Raw genomic sequence first — 25,978 nt, forward strand, 5'->3', positions numbered from 1 at the left:
CTGAGCTGGGTCTTACTTCTTTATCCATTGAAGCATTCTGTCTTTTAATTGGAAAATTTAAACCATTTACATTTGAAGTAATTTTTGAGAGGCAAGAACTTACTATCACCATTTTGTCAATTGCTTTATGATCTTTTTGGTAGTTTTTAAATTCTTTTCTTCTTTTGCTGTCTTTCTTTGTTAGCTGATTTTTTTATAGTAGTATTCTATTATTTTTTCTCTTTATTATCTATGTATTTATTATGGATTTTGCCTTGTGATTATAATGAAGGTGTCATAGTACATGTTATAGTTGTAAGTCTATTTTTAGCTGTAATAATAACTTCGATTGCATAAAAAAGTTCATACATTTATTTTCTTACCCTTAAAGTTTATGTTATTGGTGCTCCTATTTACATATTTTTATATTGTGTACCCATTAACAAAATATCATAGGTATATTTTTGACCATTTTTTTTAACCTGTATGCTAGAATACATACATTTTCTTAATGGCATCTGGGAACTTGTTTGCTACCCTTTGGTTAGCTGAAGTTGCTTCTCCTGTTATCTCGACATTTTAAAAGCCATACCTCTTTCTATTATCAAATTATCCTCTGTTAGCATTAAACTTTTCAGCCTTAAATTCTTAACCTTCCTTTTGCTTTAAGTTAATTTTGCTTTTTTCTCTGATCACATGAGAGTCTACAGGTAAGCCTTTCTTATAGCAATTCTGCACCCACATAAAAGCTACATTTTTCAGTAGGACATAAAAAGATATTTTGCAAGGGCACCTGGGTGGCTCAGTCAGTTAAGCGTCTGACTTTGGCTCAAGTCATGATCTCATGGTTTGTGAGTTCGAGCCCCACGTGGGTCAGCAGAACCTGGAACCTGCTTCAGACTCTGTGTCTCTCTCTCTCTCTGCCCCTCCCCAGCTTGCACTCTGTCTCTCTCTCTCTCAAAAATAAATACAACATTTAAAAAAAAGATATTTTGCAAAAAGTGCAAATTTTACACTTGCTGGTATAGCTGTGAGGATGGGTTGATGAATTCCTTTTTTTTTTTTTTTTAAATTTTTTATGTTTTTGAGAGAGAGAGAGAGCAAAGGAGGGCAGAAAGAGAGGGGGAGAGAGCATGGAGCCTGATGTGGAGATCAATTCCACAACTTTGGGACCAACCTGAGCTGAAATCAAGAGTTGGACACTCAACCGACTGAGCACCTCATCCTCTTCTTTTTTTTTTTTTTTACAATGATCTTTATGCTGGATTTATTTCTTTATGTTTGTCTGTCTGTCTGTTTCATCTTTATTTTTATTTTAAAATTGATACAACTAGAAGGAAGAAATATAAAAAGGAAGGAAAAATAGTTAAATGAAAGCAAATATAACATATTTGTGCATATTTTATAGTTTAGTAAGTGATAAAACAGACTATATTGGCATGTATTTTATGCATTCATGACATGACTTTTTCTTTTTCTTTTCTTTTTTATATTTCTCTGCTACATGTCTCATTTGTGAGTTTTTCAAATTGTCCCAAATCTCCAACATTTTTCTAATATATTTATTGAAAAAAATCTGTGTTTTGGGCACCTGGCTGGCTCAGTCAGTTGAGCTTCCAACTTCAGCTCAGGTCATGATCTCTTGGTTTGTGAGTTTGAGCCCCACATTGGGCTCACTGCTGAGCCAGCTTTGGATCCTCTGTCTCCCTCTCTCTGCCCCTCCCCTGCTTTCTCTCTCTCTCTCAAAAATAAATAAACTTAAAAAAAAAAGGTGTGTGTAAGTGGAGCCATGCAGTTCAAACTCATGTTGTTCAGGAGTCAACTCAATACCATCCATTAGAGGGGAGTAACTCAATAGAAGAGGATTACATAAAAGCATGTATACCAAGATGCTGGAATCATTGGAAGCCATTTTAGAAGCTGCTACCCTATACATGGATTTTGTTTGGGAAATTCCTTACTAATTTTTTAGATTTTGATTTTAAGAATATTAAGAAAATTTTATCTGCTTACTTCCCCCCTGTTTTAAAAAGTCCAAAACAATTCACCATTACCATATTCTGAACAATGTGTACCTTTTCCCCTTGAAAAGAGAGAAATGAAGAGCAAGTTTCTGCATGTCAAAAGACTTTGTTCTCTTGGGCACTGGAAGGAACTCTTGGATTCAGATTTTATGATAGATTTTGGAGAATGCAGATGAATTAAAAGCTTATTTCTTCCCTAAACCAAGTTTTGAGTAAGGTAGAGGAAGGATAGAATAAAAATGAAAGAAAATGAGTATTTTAGATATTGGGGGGAAGGGCATCACTGTTTCTGTCTCCAATTCTGGAATTCATATAGTGGGAGGGGAGAGAAATGGGAGCAGGTAATGGAGGACAGACACTAGTGTTTGCTTAGGTGAGTGGAGCTCAGAGAGTTGGCAAGGCCATAGCGTAGCATAGCACTGATTGACTGGTTTTCTTTGGTTGATAGGACTGAGATTCTCACAGCATTGTGAGGTGGTCTTCCCTCACACGGGTTCCCCCAGCATGGGAAGGGAGTAAGAGTAGAATCCTTGTATGACTGAGATCACCATAGGATGTGGTAGAGTGATAGATATTCCCACTGGAATTTCTGGTAAACTAGAATGATGCTTGAGTGGCAGAATTATCCTATGCACTAAAGAATGAGCCTTTCCTAAAGAGGTTTTTTAAAAAATTGTTTATTTATTTATTTTGAGAGAGAAAGAGAGAGAGAGAGTGAGGGTGGGCAGAGAGACAGGGAGAGACAGAGAGCCCGATGAGGGGCTCGATCCCACAAACCTTGAGATCATGACCTGAGCTGAAATCAAAAGTCAGATGCTTAACTGACTGAGCCAGCCAGCTGTCCCCCAAGCCCCCAAAAGAATTTTAAGAATGTTATTAAGAACAAGAAGCACCTTAGCAGTTGTACATTGGCTAGTGACTCAAGACCAAGTAGGGATAATGATATCTTAGTAATGTTAGCATAATCAATGCTCTCCCAGATGCCTCACCACTATAAGTCCTCTCAAACTTCCAAATAATTCTAGGGAAACAACTCTGAATACACTGAGTTTAAGTTTCTGTGACGAAGGGGAATGAGGTTCATAATAGGAATTAGGCTCATTTATTAAAAGAATAAAGTTGGGGTGCATGGGTGGCTCAGTCCATTAAGCATCCAATTTTGGGTCGGGTCATGAACTCATGGTTCATGGGTTCGAGCCCCGCATCAGGCTCTGTGCTGACAGCTTGGAGCCTGCTTCGGATTCTGTGTCTCCCTCTGTCTCTGCCCCTCCCCCACTCGTGCTCTGTCTCTCTCAAAAATAAATTAAAAAAGAAATAAAATTAGACTCTTAAAAATATGTCCAGTGAACTGATATCCATATCCCTTGCATGACTCCATTATGCTAAAACATCTCTTTATTGACACTCCCTGCACTCCCAACCTACCTTCTCTTCTGGCCTCTCTAGTTTAGTGAATTGTATTGCTAACCATTTTTTTGCCAGCTTTGAAATCACAGTATCATCTTTCATGCTTTCTTCTTATTATATCATATAGCCACTAAATTCTGTCAATCTTATTTTTGAAATCCATCCTGAATATCTTCTTTCTTCTTAGCCCTCAGTACCAGTGTCCCAGTCCTAGATTACTGCAGTAGAATAGTGCTGAATAAATATATTGTGTTTTATAAGGTTGTATATCTCATACATGGAAAATATACCTTACTTAAAAAACACATGGAATTTTCACAAATATTAATTTTAACTTAGATCACAAAGAATTTTTTGATAAATTCCAAAAGCTATAGAACAGGTCACATTCTCTGGCTCCATGAAATTATAGTTAACACATATAGAACATACACGGGGTCAGGTGCTGCTTAAGACCTTTACACATACTAAGTAATATAATTCCCATAACACCATGATGTAGGTATCATTGTTATCTCCTTTTGTAGATAAGGAAACTGATATATAGAGAGAGTAAAGAACTTGCTCAAGGTCAGACAGTAAATTGTGGGGCTGGGATATAGTACTATAGGTGAAACAACAACATGGTTGTGGATATAAATTAAAGAAATTAATGTAAAAGCACACACATGAAAATAGAGTGTAAGCCTTTATAAAATTCATATTTACTTGAACCTTGTCATTTAAACATATAATTATCATGAATTTCCTTTATCCATCATATTGATTATTCTTATATAGAAAAGCGTTTTAAACATTTTTAGTTTCTTTTCCCAGAATCTGAAGAAGGTGGAGATAGACTTTTCACCACTTTTTTTCCCTGAATTGAATTCTCTTTGGTTTGCAGCAGATGGTCCAGTCAGCACAGTATTTAATTGCATGTTCATCAGGATTGCACTTCATTCTGCAGTGATAGTTTTTTGAGGAACATATGTCTTTAAAAAATGAGGTCCTGGCTTTGAAAAGAGAAAAAAAAGTTATACTTTTATTTGTATATTTTAATGTCTGAAGTGTTTTATAATAAATTAAAACAACATCAGTAAAGAACTTGCTCAGAAAAAAATAACAACAACAACAAAAAGAATGCAGAAGAGAAAAGCAGAGATAGTGAATAACAATAAATGAGGATTTCTTCTATAGGGTAGATAAATGGGGCAGTGAGCTAAAGAGGAGAGTTTTTCCTGAGGACCATGACAGCATATTTCCGCGTAAAATGGGTAGTTTGTTTAGTGGTGGGGATTCATGATGCAAGAAACAATGTTCCATTTCAGCAGTGAAGTCTTTAACAAGTGAGTGGGGACGAAATCTAGTTACATTATTTTTCATTTTAAAGAGTTTTATTACAGGATATTATAATCGGAATACTTCAGAGCACCTTCCAGTTAAAATCAGAATTTTGGTAACTGGCTTTAAAGTGTTCCTTGAGTATTTTTCTCACACTGACTTTCAGTCAAAAGTACTACTTAGTGATTGTTTAAGAGATGTTAATTCGGTAAAACAGTTTATCCTCAATAACCTAAGACATCAATCCATGGGTAGCTTCTATGGTAGTTTTACTACACCTGTCACTTTAGCCTTGGCATGTTTGTCTTCTTTCTGTCATGTGTTTCCAAACCCAACATGAAACTCCCTCATCCCAGCTGGGCTTGCTTCTGACTGTTTCTAATTTTTCAGACAAATTAAAGACCTGACCAGTGGTATAGTTTGCATTCGGAAGAAAGCTAGAGGAACTCATCATATCCACACAGTATTTATTCTGCAAAAGCTCAAACAATTTGCGATCCAAGGAGGATTTGAAATATGACACTTGTAAGGCATAATATTGTTTGCATGTTTGTAGCCCTTTGGGTGTGTTCTAAAGTCTCCAAGATTCACTTTCTCTGCAGATACTATTCTTGTTGGGTCAATTACTACTGCTAGGAATGGTTCCTGGAACTGCTGATTCAGCGTTTGATTACTAACATCAATCCCAGAAAGTCAGCAGCCACAGCCAGGTTGGCTATGATGCCAGCCAATTGCATTTCCAAGGAGGCCAACCTGTTTGGCATTTTCTATATATGCAGCCATGTACTCATATGCAGCAGCCTGAGCACTTATTTACTCGGGTTTCAGTGCAAAGCAAAACTGTCTATAATGATCATGGTTTCACCATCCACCTTTCCTAGCATTAGGCCGTCACTTCAGATCAGTTGCTTCCTGATCTGGCAGGCATCACCATTTTCAGTAGGGCCAATGCTGAGATTTTGCAGTACTTAAAGCAATGGCGATCATTAGTCCAGGGCTTCGCCGTCAGAATTTCTTGCTGCTGTTTCTTGTATTTCTAGATTTCATCGATATCATGAACAACGTGCTTCCTGCACGTTGTTGGCCCATTCCCAGGTTTTCTGAGCCATACCACTCCCGGATGCAGCCATCACCGAGGAATCGGAGAAGTCATCTCCTTCCAAGACGCAGCCTCCTGGATGTGGGCTTGGGACTCTCTCCACCACAGGTGCAAACTCCTACTAGTCTCTGGAGGCAACCATGACACCTCGCGGAGGGCTAACTTTAAATCAGAAAATGAAGAGAAGGCAGAGGAAGGTAAAATTAGGGAAGACATATGGTGGTGGGAAAATGCAGAAGTTATCTCTTGGTGCTTTTACTTTCTTGGTGAAATAAAAAGAAATCATCAACTGACAATAAGGAAGTTGAATCTTGGTTCTAACTGTCCAGTATATTTAGGCTCAAAGCCATGTCTCCTTTACTGAGGAAGTTTCTAAGATTACACAAATTCCTGTAAGTCATAATTTCTCACTTTGGTTTCCAGTTCTTACCCCCACTTTTCTCTCTCTTTCTGTGTCACATAGGCATTTCCTTCTATCTTTTGCCCTCCAAGAAATCTAAGTTTTATAGAGATCATTTCTTTACTTTTATTTTTTTAATTTAATTTTTAAAAATTTTATTATTATTTTTTTTAGCTTTTTTTTTAAATTTTCAAACTCACATCCAAGTTAGCATATAGTGCAACAATGATTTCAAGAGTAGATTCCTTAATGCCCCTCGCCCATTTAGTCCATCTTCCCTCTCACAACCCCTCCAACAACCTTCTGTTGTTCTCTGTATTTAAGAGTCTCTTATGTTTTGTCTCCCTCCCTGTTTTTTTTTAATGTTTCTATTTATTTTTGAGAGAGAGAGACAAAATGAGTGGGAGAGGGGCAGAGACAGAGGGAGACACAGAATCCAAAACAGGCTCCAGGCTCTGACCTGTCAGCACAGAGCCTGACGTGGGGCTCTAACTCACGAGCTGTGAGACCATGACCTGAGCCGAAGTTGGACACTGAACCGACTGAGCCACCCACGTGCCCTTCCCTCCCTGTTTTTGTGTTATTTTTGCTTCCCTTCCCTTACGTTCATGTTTTGTATCTTAAAACACTCCTCATAGGAGTGAAGTCATATGATATTTGTCTTTCTCTGGCTAATTTTGCTTAGGATAATACCCTTTAGTTCCATCCATATAGTAGCAAATGGCAAGATTGCATTCTTTCCAATTGCCAAGTAATACTCCATAGTATGTATATACTACATATTCTTTACCCATTCATCTGTCAATGAACAATTGGGCTCTTTCCATACTTTGGCTATTGTCGATAGTGCTGCTATAAACATTGTGGTGCATGTGCCCCTTCAAAACATCACACCTGTATCCCTTGGATAAATACCTAGTAGTGCAATTGCTGGGTCGTAGGGTAGTTCTATTTTTAATTTTTTGAGGAACCTCCGTACTGTTTTCCAGCGTGACTCCCACCAGCAGTGCAAAAGAGATCCTCTTTCTCTGTGTCCTCACCAACATCTGTTGTTGCTTGAGTTTTTCATTTTAGCCATTCTGATTGGAGTAAGGTGGTATCCCATTGTGGATTTAATTTGTATTTTCCTGATTATGGGTAATGTTGAGCATTTTTTCATGTATTTGTTTGCCATCTGGATGTCTTCTTTGGAAAAGTGTCTATTCATGTCTTTTGCCCATTTCTTCACCAGATTATTTTTTTGGTGTTCAGTTTGATAAGTTCTTTATAGATTTTGGATACTAACCCATCTGCTGTGTCATTTGCAAATATCTTCTCCCATTCTGTCGGTTGCCTTTTAGTTTTGCTGATTGTTTCCTTTGCTGTGAAGACTTTTTATTTTGATAACGTCCCAATAATTCATTTTTGCTTTTGTTTCCCTTGCCTCTGGAGACATGTTGAGTAAAAAGTTGCTGTGGCTGAGGTTAAAGAGGTTTTTGCCTGCTTTTGCCTCTAGGATTAAAACAAATTTTTTTTAATGTTTATTTTATTTCTGAGAGAGAGAGAGAGAGAGAGAGAGAGAATGAGTGGGGGAGGAGCAGAGACAGAGGGTGACACAGGATCCAAAGCAGGTTCCAGGCTTTGAGCTGTCACGGGGGCTTGAACTCACAAAATGTGTGATCATGACCTGAGCCGAAGTTGGTGCTTAACCAACTGAGCCACCCAGCTGCCCCTCTTCTCTAGGATTTTGATGACTTCCTGTCTTATGTTTAAGTATTTCATCCATTTTGAGTTTATTTTTGTGTATGGTGTAAGAAAGTGGTCCAGGTTTATTATTCTGCATGTCGCTGTCCAATTTTCCCAGCACCATTGCTGAAGAGACTGTCTTTATTCCATTGGATAGTCTTTTCTGCTTTGTCAAAGATTAGTTGGCCACATGTTTGTGGGTCCATTTCTGGGTTCTCTATTCTGTTCCACTGATCTGAGTGTCTGTTTTTGTGCCAATACCATGCTTTCTTGATGATTAGAGCTTTGTAATATGTATTGACGTCTGGGATTGTGATGTCTCCAGCTTTGGTTTTCTTTTTCAGGATTGCTTTGACTATTTGGGGTCTTTTGTGGTTCCATCCCAATTTTAGGATTTTTCTAGCTCTGTGAAGAATGCTGGTGTTGTTTTGACAGGGATTGCATTGAATATGTAGATTGCTTTGGGTAGTATCGACATTTTAACGATATTCTTCCAATCCAGGAGCATGGAATGTTTTTCCATTTCTTTGTGTCTTCTTCAATTTCTTTCATACGCTTTCTATAGTTTCAGTATATAGATTTTTCATCTCTTTGGTTAGGTTTATTCCTAGATATTTTATGGTTTTTGGTGCAATTGTAAATGGGGTCGATTCCTTGCTTTCTCCTTCTGCTGCTTCATTATTGGTGTATGGGAATGCAACCATTTTTGTGCATTGGTTTTATATCTTGTGACTTTCTGAATTCGTGGATCAGTTCTAGCAGTATTTTGGTGGAATTTTTTTCATGTCGAGTGTCATGTTATCTGCAAAGAGTGAAAGTTTGACTTCCTTCTGGCCGATTTGGATGCCTTTTATTCCTTTGTGTTGTCTGATTGCTGAAGCTAAGATTTCCAATACTATGTTGAATAACAGTGGTGAGAGTGGACATCCCTGTCTTGTTCCTGACCTTAGGAGGAAAGTTCTCAGTTTTTCCCCATTGAAGATGATATTAGCGATGGATCTTTCATATATGGCTTTTATGATTTGAGGTATGATCCTTCTATCCCTACTTTCTTGAGGGTTTTTATCAAGAAAGGATGCTGTATTTTGTCAAATACTTCCTCTTCAGCTTTTGAGAGGATCATATGGTTCCTGTCCTTTCTTTTATTGATGTGATGTATCACATTGATTGTTTCACGGATATGGAGCCAGCCCTGCATCCCAGGTATAAATCCCACTTGGTCGTGGTGAATAATTCTTTTAATGTATTGTTGGATCTGGTTGGCTAGTGTCTTGAGGATTTTTGCATCCATGTTCATCAGGAAAATTGGTCTGTAGTTCTCCTTTTTAGTGGGGTCTGTGTCTCATTTTGGAATCAAGGTAGTACTGGCTTCATAATGAGTTTGGAAGTTTTCTTTCCATTTCTATTTTTTGGAAGAGAGTCAAAAGATTAGGTGTTAACTCTTCTTTAAATGTTCGGTAGAATTCCCCTGGAGAGCCATCTGGCCCTAGACTCTTGTTTTTGGGGGAGATTTCTTATTACTATTTCCATTTTTTTTACTGGATATGGGTCTGTTCAAATTTTCTATTTCTTCTATTTCTATTTCTTCTATTTCTATTTCAGTTTTGGTAGTTTATATGTTTCCAGGAATTTGTCCATTTCTTCCAGATTGCCCATTTTATTGGCATATAATTGCTTACAATATTCTCTTATTATTTGCATTTGTGCTGGGTTGGTTGTGATCTCTCCTCTTTCATTCTTGATTTTATGTATTTGGGTAGTTTCCTTTTTCTTTTTGATCAACTGGCTAGGAGTTTATTAATTTTGTTAATTCTTTCAAAGAACCAGCTTCTGGTTTAATTGATCTGTTCTACTGTTTTTTTTTTTTTTGTTGTTGTTTTTTGTTTTTGGTTTCGATAGCATTGATTTCTGCTCTAATCTTTATAGTTTCCTGTCTTCTGCTGGGCTTGGGTTTTATTTGCAGTTTTTTTTTTCCAGCTCTTTAAGGTGTAAGGTTAGATTGTGTATCTGAGACCTTTCTTCCTTCTTTAGGAAGTCCTGGATTGGTATATACTTCCCTCTATGACCACCTTAGCTGCGTCCCAGAGGTTTGGGGCTGTGGTGTTATAATTTTCATTGGCTTCCATGTACTTTTTAGTTTCCTCTTTAACTTCTTGTTAGCCCATTCATTCATTAGTAGGATGTTATTTAGTCTCCAAGTATTTGTTATCTTTCCAAATTGTTTCTTATGGCTGATTTCGAGTTTCATAGCGTTGTGGTCTGAAAATGTGCACAGTATGATTTCCATCTTTTTGTATTTTTTGAAGGTTGACTTGTGTCCTACTATGGAACCTATTCTGGAGAGTGTTCCATGAGCACTGGAGAAGAATGTATATTCTGCTGCTTTAGGATGAAATGTTCTGAATATATCTTTAAGTCCATCCAGTCCAGTGTGTCATCCTTGTAGAAGATAACACAAAAACAAACCGAAAATATTTCCCAGCTATGTTTCTTAATACATTGTTCTCAGAGATGTGATTGGGTTTTGTGTAAAGAAATGCAAAACAAAAAACTGTTCGCAATGAAAGAAAATTAAAGTCCTTGTAAGAAAAGAAGGAAATGATTTCTCTTTTAGTTTTGAAGAATAATTTTTCTGGAAAGAATAATTCTAGATTGGTGGAGTATTTTTTCTTTCAACACTTCACATGTTTCACTTCACTTCCTTTTTCTTGTATGGTGTCTGAGGAGGACTGTTGTAATTCTTATCTTAGCCCCTCTATAGGCTGGATTTTTTCTTTCTATTGCTCTTTTCAAGATTTTGTCTTTTATTTTTCTTCAGGTTGAATATAATATTGCTAGGTTTACATATTTGGGGGCCATTTATCCTTGATATTCTCTGAGTTTATTAGAATGTATTGTGTCTATCATTAGTTTTGGGAAATTACCAGTCATTATTGCGTCAATGATATCTTCTTTATCTTTCTCTCTTTCTTCTTTTCCTGGTATTCCCATTAGACATATTTTACAACTTTTGTAATGTTACACAGTTACTGGATAGTCTGTTCACTTTCATTCTGTTTAAGCCTTTCAGTTTTGGAAATTTCTGTTGACATATTTAAAAAATTTATTTTTATTTATTTTTATGTTATTATTATTATTATTTTTAATGTTTATTTATTTTTGAGACAGAGTGTGAGTGGGGGAGGGATAGAGAGAGGGAGACACAGAATCCGATGTAGGCTCCAGGCTTTGAGTTGTCAGCACAGAGCCTGATGCGGGGCTCAAACTCATGGACTGCGAGATCATGACCTGAACTGATGTCAGACGCTTAACTGACTGAGCCACCCAGCTACCCCTTAGATTTTTTTTTTTTACTGTTTATTTATTTTTGAGAGAGAGAAGGGAGGGTAGGGCAGAGAGAGAGAGGGAGACACAGAATCCATAGCAGGCTCCAACTCTGAGCTGTCAGCACAGAGCCCGATGCAGGGCTCGAACTCATGAACTGTGAGATCATGACCTGAGTGGAAGTTAGACGCTTAAATGACTGAGCCACCCAGGTGCCCCAATCTATTGACATTTTTTAAGCTCACTAACTCTTTCTTTGGATGTGTCCCACTTGTCGATGAGCCCATTGTTATCACCCAAATTGTATTCTCCCCAAATCTATATTTTCATATCCCAACACCTAGAGCTTCAGAACGTAACCATATTTGGACACAAATTTTTAAAATAGATGAAATTAATGAGACTATTATGGTGGAGCCCTAATCCAATATGACTGGTGTCCTTATAAGAAGAGGAAGAAACCTCAGGTATGTGCCTTGACAGAGGAAGGTCTATATGAGGACACAATGAACAGGTGGTCATCTACAAGCTAAGGAAAATGGCTTCAGGAGATACCAGACCTGCTGACACCTTGCTTTTGAACTTTTAGCTTCCAGAAGTATGAGAAAATACATTTTTGTTTAAGACACCAATCTGTGATAGTTTGTTATATAGCCCTAGCAAACTAATACACCCATCAAAGGTATTCTTTATTTCTGTCACAGTGTTTTGATTTCTAGCATTGTATTGGATTCCTTCTTAGAGTTTCTGTCTCTCTGCTTACATTATCCATTGGCCTTTGCTTGTTGTCCATGTTTGCATTAGGGACCTTAGTGTATTAATCATAGTTGTTTCAAATCCCCAGTTTGATAATTCCAACATCTCTGACATATCTGTGCCTGGTTTGGATGTTTGTCCTGTCTCTCTAAACTGTGTTTTGGTCTTTTAGTATATCTTGTAAATTTGTATTGAAAGCTGAGCATGATATAATGGGCTAAAGGAATTGAGATAAATAAATCTTTAGTGTGAGATTTTCTGTTTCTCTTGCTAGGGGTTAAGTTGTTTTTACTTTTCACTTTAACAGTAGCTATTAGAAGTGAAAATTTCTTCTGATTTCTTTGCTTTTATATTCCCAAATGCCTTTGGATTTACCTCAAGATGACTTCTTGAGTAAGGTCTGAGACACGCAGTCCTTCCAGTTGTATTCCCCTTTTGTAATATTTTAGTGTGGGGGCAGAGAAATAATTTTATAGTCCTATGATTAGATATCAGTTTTTAGTGATACTGTGCCCCTTGAAGGGCTATGACGTTCACAAATTGTTTCTCAGTACTCCCCTCTCCCACCCTTAGGTGAGACAAGAGTCTAGAGGAGACTGGAGTTGGACATTTTCCTTCCCCCATGTGGAAACCTAGATTAGGCTAGAGTTGGGTATTTCACTTTCACCTGGTCACTCTGGCCCTGGTAAAACCTCAGTTGGTTAGGTTCTGGTGATATAGTTTCTTTTGAGGGCAGGCTTTGTTAAGAACAGATTGATCTGGGTATATTTCAAAATGACTACTCTCATCTCTTTCTGCTGGACCTATGAAAGGATTTTCTTCCTAATAATCATTGTAAAAACCTGTTAGCACTCCAGGAAGTAAAATTCATAGTAGTGTGAAAGCACCCCTAAGACTTTTTTTCTTAATTTCTAGGTTTTAACTCTCGAATTTATATTAAGTTTCCTGAAATTTGTCAATTACCTTGGTACTTGTTCTCATGGATAATGCACATGGGCTTCTGTTCTGGTAAGTTTTAATTCTCTGTATCTGCTTTTCTATCTCTCTAATTATGGGGGCTGTGGTTTGCTCTGTGACTTCAGTTCTCTGAGAGACGAAAGAAAGAGTTGTTGGCTTTCAGTTCATTCCGCTTTTCTCTTTCTGTGAAAATGGCAGTTATGGTTCTAAGCTCCTTACATGCTAAACCAGAAACCAGAAGAACGTTTCCCAAACAGTTTTATTTTAGTAAAAAAATTGTTTATTTATTTATTTTGAGAGAGATAGAGATAGAGAGAGAGAGCGAGCATGAGCAGGGAAGGAGCAGAGAGAGAGGGATAGGGAAACCCACAAGTAGGCTCTTGAGCTGTTAGTGCAGGAACATGATGTGGGGCTCCATCCCACAAACCGTGCAATCATGACCTGAGCTGAAGTCGGACACTTAACCAACTGAGTCACCCAGGAGCCCCAAGTCTAATATTGTTTTTAAAGAACTCTTCAGAAACCCAAGAAATATAATTTACATAGGCACTTTTACAGTGGACTGATTGCTGAAATTTATATGCGCTGTTGCAATGAATTTATAGAATATATTTTAATGTATTTCCATCTACTATATGTAAAAGAATTAAAAGTTTAGGATTTTAGCAAGTATATGATAATGATTCACCTGTTTCACAAATACTGAGAGCACAGAGCTTTTTTGCTTGTCATGTTTATAGAAACTGGAGTATACAGTGAATAAAAAAATTCTTACTGTCCTGGAAAGGGGGTAGAAATGAAAGAACTAAGAGGAGTAAATTCCAAGCATACATCTTAAAGATGATGGTTTGCTGAAGGTTAATAAACTGTTTAAATTCTTTCTGTAATGGTAGATTCTGGCAAATATTTATAGTAAGAAAAATCAATTTTCCAATAATTAGCTTTAAATATGCTCAAATGTTGGAATGAAAATTCTGTTCACTGGCTGGACCAGGGAAGTCTGCTATAGAAAGTTTTTTCATCGTTTCCTGTTAGTCTGTATGTGTCTTTCAGCCTGGAGGGAGTCTCTTCTAGGCAGCATGGAGATGAATCTTTTTTTTTTTTTTTTTTTAATCAATGTAGACCTCTTATGTCTTTTGATTGGAGAATTTAATCCATTTACATTTTAAGTAATTATTATACTTAAATGTATTTACTGTCATTTTATTAATTGCTTTCTGGTTGTTTTGTAGTTCTCTGTTCCTTTCTTTTTCTCCTGCTCTTTTTCTTTGTGAATTGATGACTTTTTTAGTGTTATACTTGATTTCCTTTATTTTTTTGGACCTATTATAGGTTTTTAGTTTGTGATTACCACGAGGTTCATACAAAGCATCTTATGTATATAGAGGTCTATTTAAAGTGGATGGTTACTTAAGTTCACATATATTCTAAAAGAACTACATTTTTACTCCCCATTCTATATTTTATGTATATGATGTTACATTTGACATCTTTTATTTTGGGTGTCCCTTAGGTAATTATTGTAGATATTATTGATTACTAGTTTTGTCTTTTAATATTCATACTGGCTTTATAAATGGTTGGTTTACTGACTTTAGTATATATTTGCTTTTACCAGGGAATTTTTTTTCCATTCGTAATTTTCTTCTCATCACGACCTTTTTCTTTCCACTTAAAGAAGACCTTTCAACATTTCTTATAAGTCTGATTTAGTGGTGATGGACTCCTTTAGTTTTTGCTTGCATTTGAAATTCTTTATCTCTCTTCCAGTTCTGAATTATAATCTTTCCATGTGGAGAATTCTTGGCTGGAACTTTTTTCCTCCAGCACTTTTAATATGCTGTGCCACTCTCTTCTGGCTTACAAAGTTTCTGCTGAAAAGTCTGCTTATAGCCTTATGAGGTTTCCTCTGTATGTAATAAGTTGTTGCTACTTTTAAGATTCTTTCTTTCTATCTTTAACTTTTATCATTTTAATTATAATGTGTCTTGGTTTGGGTCTCTTTGGGTTCATCATATGCGTAACTTCCTGGGAATCTGTATATTTGTTTTGTTCCTCAGATTACGGAAGTTTGCGGCCATTCTTTCTTCAAATAAGTTTTCTGGCCCTTTCTTTTTCCTATCTGGTTCTTTGTAATGCAAAAGTTATTACATTTGATGTCCCAAAGGTCCCTTAAGTTATCTTTATTATTATTGTTATTGTTATTATTATTATTATTATTTTTTTCTTTTTGCTGCTCTGTCTGGATGAGTTCTATTGCTTGTCTTCTAGCTCTCTGATATGATTTTCAGCTTCACCCAGTCTGTTGTTGAACCCCTACTATATTTTTTAGTTCAGTTATTGTATTCTTCATCTCTATGACTTCTGTTTGGAACTTTGTTATATTTTTTATCTCTTTGTTGAGGATCCATTGTGTTTATCCATTCTTCTCCTGAGTCCATCACGCATCATTATTATCATTACTTTGAATTCTTTACCAGGTAGATGTCTTATTTCTGTTTTATTAATGCTTTTTTTTGATGTTTTATCTTGTTCTATCATTTGGAATGTATTTCTCTGTCTCCTCATTTTCCCTGGCTCTGTTTGTTTCTATTTATTGGTCAGATTAAGTACCTTTCCCAGTCCTGACAGAGCAGCCTTTTTTAGGAGATGTCACTTGGAGCCCAGGAATGCAATGTCCTCTGACTATTAGAGTTGGCGTGCTCAAAGGTTTTCTCCTATGTGGGCTGCACACACCTGTCTGCTGTTGTGGAGTGTGTATATGGTAGAAGGGTGGGTGGGGCTGCGACCCATAGTTGCACTGTGGGATTGGGTAGGGCTGGTGTCAGCCTGACTGTGACACATGGCTGTGTTGGGACATGGAGGTGGGCTGAACCATTGCCTGACCCAGCTATGAGGCACATTTGTATTACAAGGATTGGTAGGGTTCTCAGCTGGTTATGCACACTGTCTCCCGAAAGTTAGAAGGAGAGTTTCAAAATGTCACACGCCAGTGCCAACCTTAGCAAGTTAGAATGAGGTCACAAATATGGCATCCACTAGTGTCTCCATCCCTGGGAAAGTTCTGGCAGGCAATTTAAAATTAATAAGTAGATTTTCTTCACATATGGTCTAGGGTCTTTTCACGTTGTTATTTTTGCCTTGGCTTCCAGGGTGAGCAAGTCTGCCATAAACCCTTTAAGAATGGGTTCATATTCCCTAGAGTTCAATGGTTTTCCTGGACATATTTCACATTGGTTTTTCAAAGCCTAGTATTTAGGGGGCTTGTGAAAAATCTAAGGGTTGTAGTCCCTGATGTGGAGCACACATCCCCTACTTCTCAGGAAAAGATTCCCTATTTTTGAGATCTCCCAATTGTGGATCACCACACCCAGGGTGGGGCTTACTTGGCCAGATGATGTCCTGCCTTTCCTACCCGTCTCAATGCTGTCCTTTTTGTCCTTTGTTGTGGATGCTCTGTTCAACCAGTTTCCTAGTCTTTTTCAGAGGAAATTATTCCATATATGATTGTATATTTGTTGTATCTTTGAGATGGAGTAAATTCAGGATCTTCCTTTGCCACCATTTTGAACTAAACCTACATTTTTTAGAGATGTTGTGAATGAGATAATTTTCTTTATTTCTTCTGCTGATATTTAGTTGTTGTGTATAGAAAAGCAACTGTTTTGTGTATTTTGATTTTTTTTTAATTTTAGAGAGAGAGAGTGGGGGAGAGGGGCAGAAGGAGAGAGAGAAAGAATCTCAAACAGGCTCCATGCTGAGCATGGAGCTCAATGTGAGGCTCAATCCCACAACCCTGGGATCATGATCTGTGCCAAAATCAAGAGTTGGACGCTCAAACAACTGAGCCACCCAGGCACCCCTGTATGTTAATTTTATATCCTGAATCTTTACTGAATTTGTTGATTAATTCCAAAAGGTTTTGGCTGAGTAAGGATTTGCTATATGGTTATATCACTTGCAAATAATGACTTTTACTTAACCATTTCAATTTGGATGCATTTCATTTCTTAGTCTTGCCTAATTATTTTAGTTAGGATTTTCAGAACTATGTTGAATAAGAATGGTGAGGTGGAAACTCTTGTCTTATTCCTGATCTTAGAGGAAAAGCTTTCAACCTTTTGTAGTTGAGTATGATATTAGCTGTGGGTTTGTCATATGTGGTCCGTATAATGGTCCTTCTATACAGAATTTGTTGAGGGTTTTTATCATTAATAGATGTACTTTGTCGGATGATTTTTCTGCATCTATTGAGAATATCATATGCTTTTTGTCTTTCATTGTATTAATTTAGTGTATTATATGTATTGATTTGGATGTGTTGAACCATATTTGCATTTTAGGAATAAATCCCACTTGATCATGGTGTAGCATACTTTTAATGTGTTGTTGAATTTAGTTTGCTAATATTTTGTAGAGAATTTTTGCATCTATATTCATCAGGAATGTTAGACTGTGGTTTTATTACTTTTTTGTAGTGTCTTTATCTGGCTTTGGTGTCAGGGTAAATCTGGCCAGATAAAATGAGCTTGGGAGTATTCCCTCCTCTTCAATTTTTTGGACAGTTGAGAAGAATTGATGTTAAGTTTTCTTTAAATATTTGGTATAACTCACCAATGAAACCATTTGTTCCTAGGGTTCTTTGTGTGGAAGGTTTTTGATCACTCATTCAATTTTTTATTTATTATTGGTCTGTTCAGGTTTTCTATTTCTTCCTGATTCAGTTTTTGTCGGTTGTATATTTCTAGAAATTTATCCATTTTTTCTAGGTTATCCAACTTTTTGGCATATAATCATTCATAGTGAATGATCAATGATACAATTATGATCCAATGATTTCTGTGGTATCAGTTCCAATGTTTGCTCTTTCATTTTTTATTTTATTTATTTGAAACCCCTTTTTTCCTCCTTAGGTAGTCTAGCTAAAGATTTGCACATTTTATATTTTCAGAAAAACAACTCTTCATTTCACTGATATTTTCTATTTTTTTTCTGGTGTCTATTTTATTTCTTTCCACTTTAGTCTTTTTTATTTCCTTCCTTCAGCTGACTTTGGCCTTAGTTTGTTTTTCTTTTTAGTTCTTGGATATAGAGTGAGCTTATTTACTTGAAATATTTCTGTTTTCTTTTTTAAAAAAAATCATTTTAAGGATAGTTTACATTTGTTCCAGGTGTACGAACAGTGATGCAACATCTCTATACATTGTGCTATGCTTGCCACAGGTGTAGCTACCATTTGTCACTGTACAATGCTGTTACAATATCTTTGACTATATTATCTATGCTGTGACTTTTATTAACGTGACTTCTTTCCGTAATTGGAAACCTGTATCTCCCACTTCCCTTCACCCATTTTGTCCATCACCCTTCCCCCCCTACCATTCCCCTTCTCTCTGGAAACCATCAGTTTGTTCTCTGTATTTACAGAACTGATTCTACTTTTTGTTTACTCATTTGTTTTATTTTTTTAGGTTCTACATATGAAAGAAATCATACGGTATTTGTCTTTCTCAGTCTGACTTATTTCACTTGGCATAATAATCTATAGGTCCATCCATGTTGTTACAAATAGCAAGATCTCGTCTTTTTTTTTTAATAGCTGTGAAAATTTCGTGTGTGTGTGTGTGTGTTTGTGTGTATTTATATATATCTCATATCTTCTTTGTCCATTCATCTGTTGATGGGACCTTAGGTTGCTTCCATATTTTGGCTATTATAACTAATGTTGCAATAAACATAAGGTTCATATATCTTTTCAAATTAGGGTTTTCATTTTCCTTGGGTAAATACCCAGTAGTGAAATTACTAGATCATATAAGCAATCTATTTTTAAATAGAATTAAAACATATTGTTTTTCAAAGTGGCTGTACCAATTTACATTTCCAACAACAGTGTTATGAGGGTTTCTTTTTCCCCCATCCTTGCCAACACTTGTTATTTCTTATCTTTTTAGTTTAGGCTTTCTGACAGGTATAAGGTGATATCTCATTGTGGTTTTGATTTTCATTTCCCTGATGATTCATGCTCTTGAGCATCTTTTTCATTTGTCTGTTGGCCATTTGTGTGTCTTCTTTGGAAAAATGTTTATTCTGGTCTAATTTTTAACTAGATTATTTGTGGGTTTTGTGGCATTGAGTTGTGTAAGTTCTTTATAAATTTTGCATGTTACCCCCTTATCAGATACATCATTTGCAAATATCTTCTCCTTTTCATTAGGTTGCCTTTTTTTTAATGTTTATTTATTTTTGAGAGAGCACAAGTGGGGGGGGTTAGCGATTAGGGGACAGAGGATCCAAAGTAGGCTCTGTGCTGACTGCAGCAGGCCTAATGTGGGGCTTGAACTCATGAACCATAAGATCATGACTTGAGCTAAAGTCAGATGCTCAACTGACTGAGCCACTCAGGTGCCCCCAGTAGGTTGCCTTTTTATTTTGTTGATGATTTCCCTCAGTGTGCAAACCCTTTTTATTTTGATATAATCCCAATAGTTTGTTTTTACTTTTGCTTCCCTTGCTTTAAGAGACACACCTAGAAAAATGTTGCTATGGCTGGTGTCAAAGAAATTGCTGCCTGTGTTCTCTTCTAGGATTTTTATGGTTTCAGGTCTCACATTTAGGTCCTTAATCTATTTTGCGTTTATTTTTGTGTATGGTGTTAGACAGTGGTAGTTTCATTCTTTTGTGTGTAGTTGTCCAGTTTCCCCAGCAGCATTTATTTAAGAGACTGTCTTTTCTCTGTTGTGTATCTATGCCTCTTTTGTCATAAATTAATTGACAATGTAACTGTGGGTTTCTTTCTGAGCTCTCTATTATGTTCTCTTGATCTATGTGCCTATTTTGTACCAGTGCCATACTGTTTTGATTACTGCAGCTTTATAATATATCTTGAAATCTGGCACTGTGATATCTCAAACTTTATAGTTTTCTTTCTCAAGATTGTTTTGGCTATTTGGGATTTTTGGTGGTTCTGTAGAAGTTTTAGAACTAGTTTTTCTAGTTCTGTGAAAAATGCTGTTGATATTTTGATAAGGATTGCACCGAATCTGTGGATTGCTTTAGGCAGTATGGAAATTTTAACAATATTAATTCTCCCAATTCATGAGCATGGTCTATCTTTCCATTTGTTTATATCATCTTCAATTTGTTTCATCAATGTTTTATAGTTTTCAGAGTACAGATCTTTCACCTCCTTGGTTTAAGTTTATTCCTAGGTATTTTATACTTTTTTGTGGAATTGTAAATGAGGTTGATTTTTTTATTTGTCTTTCTGCTACTTTATTAAAGATTGTATGTTAGGAATTTATCAATTTCTTCTAGGTTGTCTAATTTGTTGGCATATAATTTTTTATAGTATTCCTTTATAAGCTCATATGGAACCACAAAAGACTTTGCATAGCCAAAGCAACTTTGGGAGACAAAAACAAAGCTGGAGGCATTCCACTTCCTGATTTCAAAATATTACAAAGCTGCAGAAAGATTTAATTTTGCAAAGATGTCCGCTTTCCTGAAATCGACCTCTAGATTCACTGCAATCTTCATGAAAATTCTCACTGAATATGTATGTGTACTTGAATACCTTATTCTTAAATTTATGTGGACATTCAAAAGGGCAAGAATATTCAAGACACTCCTTGAAAAAAATGTAGATATCTTTCTCTACCATATATGAAGACATTATATATTGTCATTAATTAGAATAGTATATTATTTGTACCAAGAAAGACAAATGGAACAGAGTAGGTAGCCTAGAATATATACTAGATTTATGACAAAAGGGCACTGTAAGTCATTGAGAAAAAAGTTTTCTCCAGAAAAGTTTTTGGGTCAATTAGCTATATATATGGTAAAAACAAATTTAAGAACAAATTTGACCCCAATTTCATGAAAATCAATACGAGGTGGAGATTTACAATCTAAATTTGACAGGCGAATAATAAACTTTTGGAAGATAAAGAAAAGCATTTTGAAGAGGATATTCAGAGAATATCTTTATGGCCTTTAGGTGAAAAAGGAACAGAAAAAGCCCAAGGTAAACAGAAAAACCACTGATGAATTGGACTTACATTAATATTGAAAATCCCTTTTTATACAATAACATCATAAAAGGGGTTAAAAGGCAAGCCATAGAGCAGAAGATATTTACAAAGCACATAATAAAGCATTTGCATCCAGAATTTATAGTGCAACCCTACAAATCACTGAGAAAATATCAAATAGCTCAATGAATAATGAACAAAATACTTGAAAGGTACTTTGAGAATTGATATTAAAATGGCCAAAAACCAAATGAAACTGTCTTCAATCTTATTACTAATATAGAAATTTAAATGTAAAGTACACTCTGTTACTACCATGCATATACTTGAATGGTTATAACTTAACACCTTGATCATATAAACTTACTGGGGATGTGGAGCAATCAGCGCTGCTCTTTGCTGCTGAACATAGTGTGAATTCGCTCAACTACTTGAGAAACTCTTTGGCATTATTTGCTAAAGTTGAAGATATACATGTTCTATGACAAAACTTTGATTCCTAGTTATATACCTGATAAATAGGTGTTCACATATACAACAAGAATCATTTAGGGATCAGCGTAATGCTGGCTTCATAGGATGAGTCTGGAGGTTTTCCTTCCCTTCCTATTTTTTGGAACAGCTTGAGAAGGATAGGTGTTATCTCTGCTTTCAATGCCTGGCAGAATTCCCCAGGGAAGCCATCTGGCCCTGGACTCTTATTTGTTGGGAGATTTTTGATGACTGATTCAATTTCTTCACTAGTTATGGGTCTGTTCAAATTTTCCATTTCTTCCTGTTTGAGTTTTGGAAGTGTGTGGGTGCTTAGGAATCTGTCCATTTCTTCCAGGTTGTCCAGTTTGTTGGCATATAATTTTTCATACTATTCCCTGCTAATTGCTTGTATTTCTGAGGGATTGGTTGTACACTCTTATGTGGATCCTGAGAAACTTAACAGAAGATCATGGGGGAGGGGAAGGGGAAAAGAAAAGTTACAGAGAGGGAAGGAGACAAACCATAAGAGACTCTTAAAACCTGAGAATAAACTGAGGGTTGATGGGGGGTGGGAGGGAGGGGAAACTGGGTGATGGGCATTGAGGAGGGCACCTGTAGGGATGAGTACTGGGTGTTGTCTGGAAACCAGTTTGACAATAAATTTCATATTAAAAAAATAAAGTTCTTAGGCAACTAATGTTAATTGTATGCATAGTCCCGTGCTCATTGTGGGGCTTCTGTTTAAAAACTAAAATAAAATGGGGCCTATGGGATAAAAAAAAGACTCATTTATCAAGAATTCATAGCAGTGATAGTATTTATAGCAGTCAAATCCTGGAAACAATCTAAATGTTCATCAATGGTAAAATGAATAAATTGTGGCATATTACTCTGAACACTATATAGGAATGTGTCATATACAGCAACATAGTTGAATTTCATACATGTCATATGGAGTAAAGTAAGCCAGATACAAAATGTACATACATACTTTCATTTATATCAATTTTAAAGCAAGGTGACAAAACTAAACAATAGTGTATCGATATATGTGCTTAGGTGTCATAATCCTAATATATGTTCTTGTGGCCAGAGTCCTAATGTTTGGTTGTCTACCATTTTTCTAGATATCCTAGGCATAAATCTGTATTAAGTGTAAGCCAATGATAGTGTTCTCTATTTCTCTGCCAGCAATTAGTTTGGGGGTGGGTATGTAACCCATTTCTGGGGAACTTGAGAGAAAGTGTTCCTTGTTGGTATGGGAAGAAATGCTTTCCTTTTACTCTAGTGTAATGTGGTGGGTCCGGATATGATCTTTAGAACAGTGGCAGCTATCTTGAGGCCATGGGAAAAGCTAGTTAAGGATAAATCTGACACTCTTCAAACACATGATGGTATAGATGATCTGCTGCATTAGCCAATTTCAGAATTGTCTGACCTTCAGGTTTCTTGTGTGTAATAATATATTTTCTTTATTGTTTAAGCCAATTGAATTTGAGTTGTTTGTAGATGGAACCTGGAAACCCAGGCACAGCAAGCATTTCCAGTAAAATATTTAAAAAAACCCCACAGAATGGGAGAGAAGAGTGGCAAACCTATATGTGATAAACGTTTAGTGTCCAGAATATATAAAGAACTGGCAACGCAACAATAAAAGACAACCTAATTAAAAAATGAGTAAAGGATTTGAAAAAAGTTTTTACAGAGAAGATATATAAATGGCCAATAAAACATGAAAAGATAAAACAGAATAAACTGAGGGTTGATGGTGGGTGGGAGGGAGGGGAAAGTGGATGATGGGCATTGAGGAGGGTACCTTTTGGGATGAGCACTGGGTGTTGTATGGAAACCAATTTGACAATAAATTTCATAAAAAAAGGATGATAAACATCATTAAATTGCAAATTAAATGCAAATTAAAACTACAATGAGATATTGCTACAGCAGCTAAGATAATGATAATAAAAAAGATGGACAATAGCAAATGTTGGTGAAGATGTGGAGAAATTGGCTTTTTATGCATAGCTGGTGGGATTGTAAAATGAAGCATGCAGCTGTGGAAAATTGTTTGATAACTTCTCTGAAAGTTAAACATAGTTATTGTATAGCACAGTAATTCTATCCCAAGTTGTATACCCTAGAGTTGTGAAAATATATCCACACAAAAATTTGGATGTAAGTGTGCACAGCAGCATCATTCATCATAGCTCCAAAGCAGACGCAACCCAAATGTCCAGTAACTGATAAATAGATGAATAAAAGACTTCCATGCAATAGACTTCCATTCATCACTTGAAAGAAATAAGGCATTGATGCATGCTACAACTTGGATGAACTCTGAAAAACTTGCTAAGGGAAAGAAAAAGACTCTAAGGGTCACATATTGTATGACTACATTAAACCAGGTAAACTAACAGAGACAGAAAATAGATTAGCAGCTTCCAGGGTCTGAGGAGAGGGGAGGATGGGTAATGGCTGCTAGTGAACATGGAGTTCCTTTTTGGGGTGGTGAAATGTTCTAGAATTAGTGGTGATGGTTGTACAACTTTATGAATACGTAGAAAACCACTGAAATTGTAGACTTCAAAAGAGTGTGTTGTATCTCATGAAAAATACATAATAAACAAGAACAATGAGGGAAATCTTGAATTGTTAGCTATGAAAATGTGCTCTAAGGCAGTGTGTGCCTCAGAAAAGATAGATAAGTCAATACATAAAATGTAAATCCCAGTTGTAAATCCAATAATTAATATATTTTTATTATGTAGTATTAGTGGATTTAAAAATTAACTTGGGAAGGTTAGATTGATTATTCAATAAATATCCCCTGTGTAAGTGGTAATTTGGATAATTGTTAAGATGGGATCTTAATTCCCATCATACACAAAGCAATTTCCACTGAGGCCTTTACCTTCATCTGTGATCAGAGTTCTGCAACCCACAGAGTATGACGGGGCAGCCTCCCCTTCACCCTTGGCCATTCTAGTCACTACTCACTTTCCACTATTTTGATTCCTCTAATTTCCTCTGTTCTGTGAACATCCTCTCACCATCTTTGGATCAAACGATAGTCCTCAAGTTAGAGTTCACAAATAAGTGAAATCACTGAAAGGAACGACCTTATGAATCTGCCCTTCGCATCCATCCAACCCTCCATTCCTGTGAGGGCCAATGCCCTCCTCTCTCACGTTGTGTGGTACAATCTGCACCTGTCTAACTCTTAGGAGATTTTGTATTCTCCTTCATTTATATTTTCATGTCTTTGTAATGAAAGGCTTGCGTCTTACCTTGAGGAACTATGGACAGCAAGGCAAGGACTCCAAGGATGGAATGCAAGAGCCTCATGTTGAATAAGCCAGTTAGAGAGAATCAGTAGCTGGGATGAAGAGAACTTCTTTGTGTATTTAGTACTCAAGAGATGAGTTGCTGTATGCTTATTGAACCTTTTAGTAGCAGGAACATTGCTGTGTTCCAATGAGCCTTCATATCAGGAGACAGCATGCAACGGACAGGACTATCGGTCATTCAAAGTACATTTGTCAAATGTTGACAGGGTGTAGATGAAGATCATAGGATGCAAGGCACTTACAGAGAAGGAGAAGCTATGGTGAAGGCAGAAGAGATAGTCTGTGAAAAATCATTGTCTTATGGTTCCTGACAGAACTGTAAAGGTTAAGGCATTTACAGAGTTAAAGTATTCAGTTTATTCCCCAACAACGGGAAGAGACACTAGTATAACAGCATGTCTATTTATTAATATTTTTTGAGTCTGTATTAGCAGACTTAGACAATGCAATTACATTTGAAACCATACACAGACTACTGAGACATAGAAAAGCTTCTGCTTGATTGCCTCTCTGTCCACCCGACCGAATTAAATCAACTAATGTTTATATCTAAAGTCCTAGTGAATACAAATTGTTTACACATCACAGTTATATGTAATGTGAGAGGAATCAAAGAGGAAGAGCACACCTTTGATGCACTTAGGACAGCAAGTAATATAGAAAAATCAATGGCAATGCAATATGAACATATGTCTGGCAAAGTGGCACAAATTACCTCATAGACACGAAGGAAATGAACATAAGGGAACACCAGAGTAGTTTGGGAGCTGCTAGGGAATGCTTAAAGAAGACATAGTAAAAATATCAATTTTAGCAACTGCAAAGTGCATTCACATTCATGATCTTATTTGATCTTTATATTTCTTAGATGGTCTTACTCCAGCTCCTTTCTGCTGTGCTTCCTTTAGGTGCTGGTTCTACTTCAGGGTTTCGTTGAATGGAACATATAATTACATTATTTGAGAGGGTCCTCCCTGACTATTGAGACTTTGAAAATGACATCTTGAGCTAACTCAGGATACAGGATTGGTGGAAGCGTGTAGTGCTGTTACTGGAGGTCCTGAAAGAGGTAAACCTCAAAAGCCTTAGCCTTAGTAGGGCCACGTGGGCTGAGAGCTCTGGGGATG

At 36.5% G+C, this 25,978-nt stretch overlaps 1 protein-coding gene and 1 pseudogene across 1 annotated transcript; both read right to left on the reverse strand.

Moving 5' to 3' along the window:
- Positions 1-4,253: 4,253 nt before the first annotated feature.
- Positions 4,254-24,849, reverse strand: LOC113601228 (beta-defensin 131B-like). The gene is made up of 2 exons (XM_027065381.1): positions 24,792-24,849; positions 4,254-4,405 (listed from the first exon to the last, which is right to left on the reverse strand). Exons 1-2 carry the CDS (start codon positions 24,847-24,849, stop codon positions 4,254-4,256), a joined length of 210 nt encoding a protein of 69 aa, XP_026921182.1.
- LOC106975802 (COP9 signalosome complex subunit 5-like) lies at positions 4,924-5,863 on the reverse strand (annotated as a pseudogene).
- Positions 24,850-25,978: the final 1,129 nt, after the last annotated feature.

Source organism: Acinonyx jubatus, chromosome B1 (genome assembly GCF_027475565.1).
Source record: "Acinonyx jubatus isolate Ajub_Pintada_27869175 chromosome B1, VMU_Ajub_asm_v1.0, whole genome shotgun sequence".
In the NCBI taxonomy this organism is placed as follows: Eukaryota; Metazoa; Chordata; class Mammalia; order Carnivora; family Felidae; genus Acinonyx; species Acinonyx jubatus.